General features: G+C 28.4%; 1 protein-coding gene across 1 annotated transcript; it reads right to left on the bottom strand.

Moving 5' to 3' along the window:
* Window positions 1-847: 847 nt before the first annotated feature.
* Window positions 848-11,030, bottom strand: LOC130666550 (lysosome-associated membrane glycoprotein 5). Its single transcript, XM_057467664.1, has 6 exons — window positions 10,806-11,030; window positions 10,570-10,703; window positions 3,083-3,418; window positions 2,908-2,995; window positions 2,679-2,817; window positions 848-2,584 (listed from the first exon to the last, which is right to left on the bottom strand). The coding sequence occupies exons 1-6, from the start codon at window positions 10,846-10,848 to the stop codon at window positions 2,374-2,376; spliced, it is 951 nt and encodes a 316-aa protein (XP_057323647.1). The 5' UTR covers window positions 10,849-11,030; the 3' UTR covers window positions 848-2,373.
* Between the last annotated feature and the right edge of the window lie 888 nt (window positions 11,031-11,918).

The raw sequence follows: 11,918 nt of genomic DNA, 5'->3' as shown, positions 1-11,918 counted from the left end.
CCACTAGGCTGTTACGCTATTCACAGAAGCCAGAGGTTTTTAGGTACCATTTGTTATTTAGACTGGTAAACCAAGGCTTGTCACTTGAGTAATGGCTGAACCTTGTCCCAAGACTGGCAAACCAAGGCTTGTCAATTAAATGTCTGTTGAATCTTGGCCCAACAAACCAAGGTTTGTCACTTGCGTATTGGCTGAACCTTGTCCCAAGACTAGCAAGCCAAGGCTTGTCACTTGAGTAATAGCTGAACCTTGTTCCAAGACTGACAAACCAAGACTTGTCACTTGAGTATTGGCTGAATCTTGGCCCAAGACCGGAAAACCAAGGCTTATCAATTAAATGTCTGTTGAATGTTGGCCCAAGACTGGCGAACCGAGGCTCGTCACTTGAACTTTGGTCGGATCTCGGACCAACCTAGGGAGGCCGAGCCTCGGTAGCCCAGTATTGTGCCAAAACCGGCCCCGTTGTCAATATTTTTTTTTCCTACAAGGGATATATCACAATTTTAATCGTAATTAATAAAAAAAAACTATTTAAATGATTTAGATTCAATTTGAACACGATGGAACGTATTTGAATTTTTTTAAATGAATTTACTTTTCGGAACTGAAAAGCAGCGCCTCCCGGTGGGCGAATTAAGATCGTATGGATACAGTTTTTTTGTGATATAATTTTTTTACGATAGAGATGTTCCAAAGCAGAATTTTTATTTGATCGAAAAATTTTTTATGGACTCAAGTACAATACGAAATTAGGCATGATTGAGATTTTATTTTTCCACATTTTTGTTATATATTTGTTTAATTTGATGGATCATTTGTTTAACAGAAATTTAAATTGGGTCTTGTTTTATTATAGAGATTATCCTCTAGATATTAAATTTAGAATGCATTTCTCAGAAAAAAGATTACTTTTATACTAGAAGTATCTTTTATTTAAATATTTTTTATTAGAGATGTTGCGAAAGAGATGTCCTAAAATAGAAAAGTTCATCAAGCCGAGGGCAACACAATCCGGGACGAATTAATGTCGTCGATTGTAAGTAATTTTTACTCTAAACTGCAGAGTAAAATATTTCAGTAGTCTCTGTTAATCTTCGGTTAATATCGGCTTCAATTAAATGTCTTTTATTTTACTCGCGACAACTTACATGTTACGCACACAAACGTAGGCTTGGAAATAAAGACGATCTCTGTATCTCTCTATAACTTAATATTTATTTTGAAATTAAAAAAAATTTTGTATCTTTTCTTTTTCAACACAATAAGAATAATTTTTTTTTTTATTATTTTTCAAAATACTTATTTTAAGTCATATTCTAAGGCAATTAGATGGTTTTTAGATTTTTTATGAAAATTTCAGCCTATTAATTGTAATTTTTATTGTAATTCAATATAAATTTTATAAATTGAATGATCGACTTTTTATCATAACCTACGAGTAAAAATTGAATTAGAGAGAATTTATTTAGACAGCCGCTAGGTGTAATTTTTACTTGTAATTGTGAGTAAAAATTAATCTGATTGAATTTTACTCACTGAAAGAGTAAAATTTCGTAATTCGAAAGTAAAAAGTCGTAATGGCCCAAGATTACTCGATTTAGAGTAATTTTTAGAATAAATAACATGGCAATATTCATACGAAAATTCTTTCCGTGTATACAATTAGATAGAATTATGTACGATTGTATACAATTGGATCGGGCCATTTTTTCTATCCAATTTATATATAATTTTATACAATTGTATAAAATCTTTTTTCATCAGGACTGTAAAAAATTATGAATGAACACAAATTTTATTTCAATCCGAATTCTCTCCACTACTCACAGTTCCTGAGTTTAAAAGAAAATCATTCCTCATATGTAGTAAATAATGGGTTTTTATTCAGCGGAATAATTTCAGAGTAACATAGATTTTATCTCAATACGCATCCACTCCGATCGTGAGTTTCAATATTACAATAATATAAACTCTCCTGCGGAGTGTACTTCACTTTGACTGATTTAAATAAATGAAAAAATCATTCACCCTGGATTTAATCCATATTCACTTCGCAATTTTTTTACAGTGTAGGTACTTAATCGGAAGCATAATGAAATTTAATGGGTAACTTAAATTAGCATCATCAATTTTAAAAATAATATTTATATATCTTTATATTATTAATAAAGCTGCATACATTTAAAGATTAAAATATTTTTGTTCGCTTATTATGATTTGAATTTATGAATAAAATGTGTAAAAACTATCGATATGTCAGCAATATATTGTTTAACAATGAAAGCCGTAACAGTTATAGGGATACAATTAGATTTCATATGTATGATTCATATTTTTTCTTTTAAATCTAGTTATATAAGTAAATATATTATCTTACTCCATTGTATCATATTTAACTTTTTTCACCTTAAAATATCGCCATCCAGCGTAACCTGTAATAGTTAAAAGTACAGCAGCAGCAAGAGTTGACCCAACAGCTACTGGTGCAGTTTCATCTCTACCAGCACGTGCACTTAACAGTTTACATGAAAATTCAGCAGCAAACTCGTTATTTTTGAATTTAAATGGCTGCAATTTCATATCTCTGTAATTATAATATTCAAATTAATTGTTACTGATTTACTTAAATAATGATATAAAAAATAAATAGCAATCTTAATATCTTAATAAATACAAACCTTAATAAAAGAACAGCATTATTTTTACCATCACTTAAGGGAATGCTAACTTCTTCCTCACAAACATATGACTTTCCAACTGGTGTTGGGAAAAGAGTTGGACTATGTTTTTGTCCAGTGCTAAGTCTAATTGTTTTATCTAAGAAATGAAAAAAAAAAACAATAATTAAAAAAATTTATTCATTACTCTCATAAAAATTAATAAAAGAAAAAAAAATTGAATCCTTACTTGGCTGATCAATATGTTGGAAATGGCGATCACTAGAATTATAAGTCAACTCAATTTTATCAACGTACCATCTTTCACCACCGGGTGTCTGAAAAAACAAATAAAAATGGTATCAGTTATAACAAAAAAATATACATAAAATTAAACTATTATAAGTATTGTAAAATAAATTTACTTTAGCAAAACTCCAAGATAAGACAAAAGCTTTCCATTTAAGCGACATTGTAACAAAGTTTTCACTATCACAATTTCCTGTAACAGTAGCATCTTTGGGAACATATATATTAGCTTCTTGTTCTTCACCAAGTTTCGTGCGAAATTTAACAGTAATAAGTGCATCAACTTGTAAAAGAATACAAGCTTGTCCATTAGATCCATCTAATCGATAAAGTGGTTCATTACCATCAAATGTTCTGGGAGTAGTCGTAGTTCTTATTGTTGTTTTTGCTGTTGTTGTAGTAGTAGTGGTCGTTGTTTCAACACTAGTCGTTTTAATATTACCAGCTATTTGCTATAATAATTAATGAAATAAAATAATTATTGATGCTAACACTTATAAGAGTATATTATAGGTCATTAATTATACATAATTATTATAGCAATACAATTAATGTGCACGAAAAACAAAATATTAAAAATAGTAAAAAGTGTCATTTATTATCAATAACAAATATTATAATATATTTAATGCAAAGTAGTTTACTAAAATTTGTAGATTCACAATTACTACTATCAATTATTCTAAAAACTAAAAGAATGTCATTGCTTTTAGTTATAAATTTATAACTTAGTAGTAAACGCTTACAAATTCATGATATAAATCAATTAAATATATGATATTTAATAAAATGACAAATTGGTGTCCCAGATACTAACTTTTCTGCAATAAGAATTAAATTGTTTCCAATTTTTTTATTATTTATTGAAAATTAATATCAAATTTCATTTACTCATTAAAGAGAATTAATTTATAATATGCACCAATCAAATAATAAGTATTATCTATTAATTTAATACCAAATTATAAATTTTGTTTCCTCATAAGTTTTAAATTTTGATATAAACGTTTAACATTTATTGATAAATTATGCTCCTGGTTCAAAATCAGTATATAAATTAGACTGTTTCATATTTTCGAAAAATCGAAAGGGTATGTTAAAATATGTTGACAGTTAAGATATGAGCTCTTAATATTGATATTTAGAGGCGGCTGTTTATAATTTTCGGTTTTTCATTTAGTAACATGGTAAAAAATACATAACTTCCGAAAAAATCAAGATACAGAAAATTTTTTTTTCAAACATTTTGTAGCAAATTTACCGATCTACAAAAATGGTCTTTTATGATTTTTGCATAAATTCAACCATTCACAAGATAACCGACGTCAAAGTTTGATACAATTCGAAGAACTTGTTTTTGCTCGTTCTGAATTTTATACCATGTCGACTAATGAGAATTCAGGAATTCTTAGTACAGTTTTTTGTAGGAAATTGAGTGCTCTACAAAAAAAAGTCTCTTATCATTTTTTGATAAATCCATCTGTTCGGAAGTTATTGGAGCATGAATTCAAGTTAGAGTAAATTTTGAGATCTTTTTACTTTTCCGGCGAAACTATCGGACTTATTATAAAATGTCATAGGATATTTTTTGTAGACAATTTTATTTTCTAGAAATTATCATTGATAATTTCTAGTTTTTTGAAATTCTGCATTGTTTTCTAGTTATTTCCATTTTAATGCCAAGCTCTTAAAATCGATAAAATTATTTTTTTTTCGGTGCTTGGCAATAAAATGGAAATAACTAGAATATATATATATGATCAGATCTGATTATATATAAGTCTATAAGGGCCATTCCATGTCAAATCACCGAGGTTTTGACCTGACCCCCTTCGATTTCGCTGAAACTTTTTTATCATTTTTTATCCTACCAAAGACATTTTTCTGAATTTTTTCTGATTTTTTTACCCAACCCAAAAAAAGTTACGAATTTTTGAAAAAAACCGCTCTTTTTTTTTTAAATTGCTAGAACTTTCTCACAAATTAACCTTTCGGCACATTCTTTTCTTCAAAATTTGTGTTTTTAAATGTAGTTTTTAGAAAAAAATACGAAAAATTTTTCGGAAGTCACGATATATAAAATATTTCAGTTTTTTCAATAAAACCGTCATTTTTTCGAAGTCCGAAACCTTCGATTCTCAATTTTTTTGTCTCAAAAAAAACTTCAACCAAGACAGTATTTAACCCCGCTATTCCCATTTTGTGCCGACTTCCCTAGTAGAAATGTTCAATTTTTTACTCGATTAAGTCTAGTATCTGGCTAGCGTTCATATCTAGTAACTGGCCAGCAATCTTATCCAGTAACTGGCTAGTGAAACTAGGTAAAAACTGGAAGTTGCGCCACCTATAACTGAATCGTAAACATTGGTCACACTGATGTTCTACTTATACTAGTGTATGTGTATGTTTATTTTTTCACTTTAACCTGTAAGTTGAATAATATTTAGTAAACATCAAGAAACAATACAAATAATTAACAAAAAATAAAAATTGTGTCTTTCAAAATAATAATAATCGGTAATATATTTTAAAAAATGGATGAAGTTAAAAAAACCATTTAAATATAGTGGAAACCTAAACATGCAAACCTCTCAATAAGACAATTTATAGATAAATTGAGAAAAATATAGATAGCCCGAACTGGGAATCGAACCCAGACCAATTCGGTAACGCGCCGAGTGCTCTACCAGTTGAGCTATCCGGCCCTATACTATATTCCGTTCAATTTGATCTATAACTTATTGAGCGACACCGTCCTTCTTACGGTAATACACCATTTAAATATAGTGGAAACCTAAACATGCAAACCTCTCAATAAGACAATTTATAGATAAACTGAGAAAAACATCGATAGCCCGAACTGAGAATCGAACCTAGACCACGTCGGTATCGCGCCGAGTGCTCTACCAGTTGAGATATCCGATACTATACTATATTCCGTTCAATTTGATCTAAAATTGTCTATAAGGATATTTATATTTATCTGAAATTATCTATAAATTGTCTTATTGAGAAAGTTAATTGTAGGTTTAGGTTTCACTATATTTGAAAATTGGGATTTTCTTCCAAAAAAATCAATCCTTGCCCCTAATACATTTTACGGTTGTTTTTGTCCAATTTTATTCAACTTCTGAGCTTTTAAAAGCAATACAAAAAAAATTCAGCGCAAAGTCATAAAAAATAAGCCAAATTCAGAAATTTTTTTATTTTCAAGCGAAAAAAAAAAATATAAAGAAAAGTCGGCACAAAATAGGAATAGCGGGCTTATATACTGTCTTGGTTGAAGTTTTTTTTTAGACAAAAAAATTAAGAATCGACGGTTACGGACTTCGAAAAAATGACGGTTTTATTGAAAAAAATGAAATATTTCATATATCGTGACTTCCAAAAAATTTTTTGTATTTTTTTCTGAAAACTACATTTAAAAACACAAATTTAAAAAAAAAAAAGTGCCGAAAGATTAATTTTTGAGAAAGTTATAGCAATTTAAAAAATCTGGGCGTCGGTTGACCCTGCGGGCCAGCCCCAAAACTTCCCGCTGTTTTCGAGCTCAAGGAGCTTAAAAACATCACTGTGAATATATTTTCGAGCTCTTCGAGCTCGAAAATGCTATTATGGAATCATGTTTTTATGAGCTTTTCAAGCTCTAACAAGTTACGTTTGATGCTAGAGTTTCAAAAGTTAAGAATCGAAAATCATTAATGAAGAAGCGGCTTTCAAATTTTTATTCTCAATTGTGTTCTCTGAAATAAATGTACACTGTTAGAAGTATTTATTTGAGCCAAATAAGATTTATTAATAGTTAATAAATGATTTATTAAATGAGATTTATTTGAGCCAAATAAGCCATTTCTTAATAGTTAATAAATGGCTTATTTGAATAGAAAGAAATGACACATAAAGTTCAGGTTATAATTTTGAATGGAATGAGTGTGATTGTTAGTAAAAATTTATTATAAAATTTCATTTTTTTTATATCTTTTGTATAATAATTTTTATCTTCAATTAACATTAATTGTGTGTATTATTTTCTTTAAAAAAATAAAATTAAACAGTCCTATAAAATATTTGTCATAACCTTACTTAATTAACATCACGTGTCATTTCTTTCTATTCAAATAAGCCATTTATTAACTATTAAGAAATGGCTTATTTAGCCCAAATAAATCTAATTTAATAAATCATTTATTAACTATTAACAAATATTTATTTGGCTCAAATAAATACTTCTAACAGTGTATTGAGGCAGAAATCAATGTCAGCACATTATATTTTGACAATGTTAGCACATTATATTTTGATTTATCCGGAAAAAATAACATAAAATGTTATTTTTTTAACTTTTCAGCGCCGATATCTTTTGAACTAATCAACCGATTTTGACGTCTGAGGGGGCAATCGACGCGTTTTTTTTTGAATTCTAGAGCTGATTAAAATTTGAAATCGATTGGATGGGTCACTTCAAAGATAATCGAAAAAACCCGTTTTTTATCATTTCTTTCGCCAACGATATCTCTCGATCAAATTAACCGATTGAGATGGTTAAGGCGGCGATCGACGCGTTTTATCAATTTCAAGAGCTGATTAGATTTTGAAGTTGATCGTTCAAGTCGTTTCTGAGAAATCACTAAAAAACTAAAAAAAAAAATTTTTTTTTTTTCGTAATTCGCCAATATTTTCGAGTCTGCTTGATCAAATGATCTGAAATTTTCAGGAAAGTTGAGGGCCAACAAGCTCTTTCGATTGCCACCTCAACCATCCAAATCGATTCATTAGTTAAAAAGTTACAAAGAGAGTTACACACACACACACACACACACACACACACACACACACACACACACACACACACACACATACACTCGGACATCGATCTGAAAATAGTCAGAATAGCTTCCTAGGACCTCAAAACGTCGACATCTAATGAAAACTCGACTTTCGAAAATCGGGGTGAAAACAATAACTTCCCAATTTTTCGAAAATCGTCGATTTTCTTAGCGGGAAATTAAAAAAAAGAGCGGTTTGTTTAAAAAATTCGTAACTTTTTTACGGTTGGGTAAAAAAATCTGAAAAAATTCAGAAAAATGTCTTTGGTAGGATAAAAAATGATAAAAAAGTTTCAGCGAAATCGAAGGGTGTCGGGTCAAAACCTCGGTGATTTGGCATGGAATGCCCCATATATAAATAGATCTGACCAGATCTGATTATATATGAGTCTTTGTATAATTAGATATGATCATACCTGGCTGTTATAACCCCATATATAATCATACTAAAGTCTATATGTAATCAGATCTATTTATATATAAGTTTATATATAGTTAGATCTGATCATACCTGGCTATTATGACCTCATATATAATCATATATAAGTCTATACATGATTAGATCTGATCAGACATGGCTAATATAAACTTATATGTAGTTATATATGTCTGTGCATGATTAAATCTGATCAAACTTTATTGATATGAAACCTATAAATATTTAATTATGTATATAGTTCCAATAAGTATATACACTGTAAAAAAAGATTCCTGACGTCAAACCAGATTCGTTTGGCTCAAGTACTCCGTGCGTTTGGATACAGCCAAGCGCGTCGAGCGATTGAGTCTACCGCCCTCTACGTTTGACAGTATATTTTGCTTCAACTGAGAGTTTCTTGAGGGAAGGTACCAAGTCGTTTGAACTAACTCTATAGTATTTGATATAACTCAATAACTTTTTTCATTTAAAAAAAAATAGAAATTAGTTCAAGTCGTTGAAACTGTTGATACAATAATGATTTTTGTTTTATATAAAATAATTAAAAATTTCACTCAAAGTAAATTGTAAGGTGATTGAAAGTATGAATTTTCAGTTAAGTCAAAATTTTATTAAAGCAAATGAATTTTAGTGTTGAAAGTAATATTTTTGTAGATCCGTTGAAACTGTCCTTGCAATTGATTCAATAAAAAATCGAATTGTTTTAAGTTGCTGAAAAAACAGTAATCTGCATCAAGTGAATATTGCCTTTAATTATTTCATCAATAATTAATTTAAAAAAAATTTTTTTTCTTACGTTTTTTTTTATTTTTGATTTTATTTTTATTATTATTATTGTTATTACTATTATTATTATTATTTTTTTTTTTTATTAAGTATTGGGACAATTACATTATATTATTATTATTATTATTATTATTATTATTATTATATACATTACACTCAACAAATAATTCTGACATACTCAGTTTTTAGTGAAAAATTAAATAATCGTAGAATTGGTATCCGGAGGAATCGAACCCAGCACCTTACGCGCGAGAGTCAGGCGCTTTACCGCTACGCTACGGGACCAGTAGGAAAGTTTGAGTTTAGTTGTGCTTCTAGTACTTTGTTCTCGTATTGAATGGATATATACAGTTAATTGCTTATACATTGATCTAAACGTGATAAATATGTGACTCTTTTTATAAATAAATTTTTTTATTTAACCGATAATATAAAGACTTTCATTCAAATATAGTTCGATATTTTGTAACGAATACATTTATATTCTTGTCGAATATTTTTCAGTTTTAATGTGAGTGCGTCAAATTATTCCCACAACCTCGTTGGATTCTCTCTCCAAGAAACTCGTCGGTTGACACGACACGTTCGGTATTATAGGAAACTACTTTTGTTTCATTGAAACATGTGAAGTTGTCAAACTCAACGTTTCAAGAGTTTCAGTTAAATTTCTAAAAATTGAAAAGTTTGCTTCAACAATTTTTTATTTTTTAATTAAGTACATCCAAACTTTAATTAAAATATATTTTCCTATTCGTTCCTAATCAATTTCTAATAATCGAATAGAGACTTTCATTCAATAAAAATGATTTTCTTGAGACAAACTAGTTTTCGTTAGTTCAAACGAATTTGGTTTCACTGAAGAGGAAATTTGTCAAACTCTTAGGGAGTTTGATGTCAGTACCTTATTTTTTACAGTGTATATATATATTAAATAATATGACAATTCTTTAATATCAAAGTTATTAAATTTTTATTTTGTCAACTATCAATCAAACTTAAATCCCCAATGCTTAAAAAATGTTCAAAGGTTTCGGCAGCAATTTAAAAGTATAAAGTATCAATTTGATTATTTGATGTGAGTAATGCCTTAAACTTTTCTTAGCTATAAGTGTAGAACAGACTAGAAGATCAGACTACAATCCATCGATAACCAAAGTTAAGCAGCATCGGCATGGGACATTAATTGGACGGTTGACCTCGTAGTAAAATAGTAGTCAACGGATAATATTTTTTTTTTTTATTATTTAATTTTAACCGAGATTTATTTTGATAAAGACAATAAATTCTAATTAAATTACTTAATTAATAATTCACAGATATTCTAAATGAGATTCTAAAAATGACTATATTCGTTCATGCATGGTTATATATAATCATATCTGTTCATTTATAAACAGATCAAGTTATGTATGATCAGACCTGGCCAATTTTTGGATCTGATCATATATAGACAATTATGCATGATCATATATGATTAGACAAAATCTTTTTTCATCGGGTAAACCATAATTTTGAATAATATAAAAATAAAAATATTATTTATTAGACTTACCAACGATAATGGTCTGTACGTATTCAATTCAACAATCGTTTTAATTGGCCTAACAGTTGTATAAATTTCATCCATTAATTTTCTAGTAACTACTGGTGTAGACGGACCACTAAAAGCCGTAGTAAACATACACCCTGAAAAAATACAAAATTTTATGAATAATTATCACTTAAACAAAATATTAATTTTTTCAATTTATATAAAAATAAATGTAGTAGGTATTAAAAATAACTTACATAAAAGTAAAAATTCTCTGGATAAGAAAAAAAAGTAAGCCATGGTTTTTAGATTTAAATCTCTTTAAAAATATTAAATATTTGATTTAAAGAACACACTGTAATAAATTTTATTAAAAGTTAATATAATAATAATAACGTATAATAAATTTAAGTTTTAACAACTTTAATAATGTAGTTTACGAATTTAACATCTGTAAAATTGTAACTTGTACGGGTGAGCAACCCCCGTAGACGATCAATAAAGTATTCATTAGCATGCGCTAGTTTGGGCGCTTGCGTTTTACTAAAATATATAAAATCAACATCATTTTTCATTTATACTATTCTTTATTTTCTTAATATCACATTTTACAGCGTAGTTGCCAATTTTTTAAATAAATCAAGTTTATAATACTAAAAAAATTATTAAAGTTTAAAATTTTTATAAAAATGTTTTTAAGTAGGACATCAAGTTTTAACGATTTAAATTCAAACAATTTATTGGCAGTACATCTTCATCAATCAATCGATACACTTTTTTTTATATAAATAACATATAATTAAAAATATATTTATTGCTAAAATTGTATTTGAGATTGAAAAAAAATTTTTCTTTAAATAATGTCATTGAAAAATTGACAATTCTAAATGTTATTCACACTTTTTTTTACTTTACTAAAAATGGCAGACTCGGAAATTTTTTAACTTCCCGCTAAGAAAATTGTAAATTTTCACAAATTCGGGAAGTTATTGGTTTCGGTCCGATTTACGAAAATCGAATTTTCATCAGATGTCGACGTTTTGAGGTCCTAGGAAGCTATTCTGACTAATTTCACGATGATGTCCGAGTGTATGTATGTATGTATGTATGTACGTACGTATGTACGTATGTAAATACCTGTATCTATTCGACGCGGCTTGTCAATATCTTGAAGTTGTAAGAAAATTGAGCTTGATCGGTAGGGCTCGTTCAGAGATATTCCTAAAATAAAATTTTTTCAAAAGTGTTTTTTTTGTTCGAGAGAAACCGTTGTCAAAAGAATTAAAAAAAAATTTTATTTTTTTATTTTTTTTGAAATATCTCAAAAATGACTCGATAAATCGAATTCAAAATTCGATCAGCTTTAGAAC

Source organism: Microplitis mediator, chromosome 4 (assembly GCF_029852145.1).
Source record: "Microplitis mediator isolate UGA2020A chromosome 4, iyMicMedi2.1, whole genome shotgun sequence".
Lineage (NCBI taxonomy): Eukaryota > Metazoa > Arthropoda > Insecta > Hymenoptera > Braconidae > Microplitis > Microplitis mediator.
This window is presented reverse-complemented; position numbering and strand designations above follow the sequence as displayed.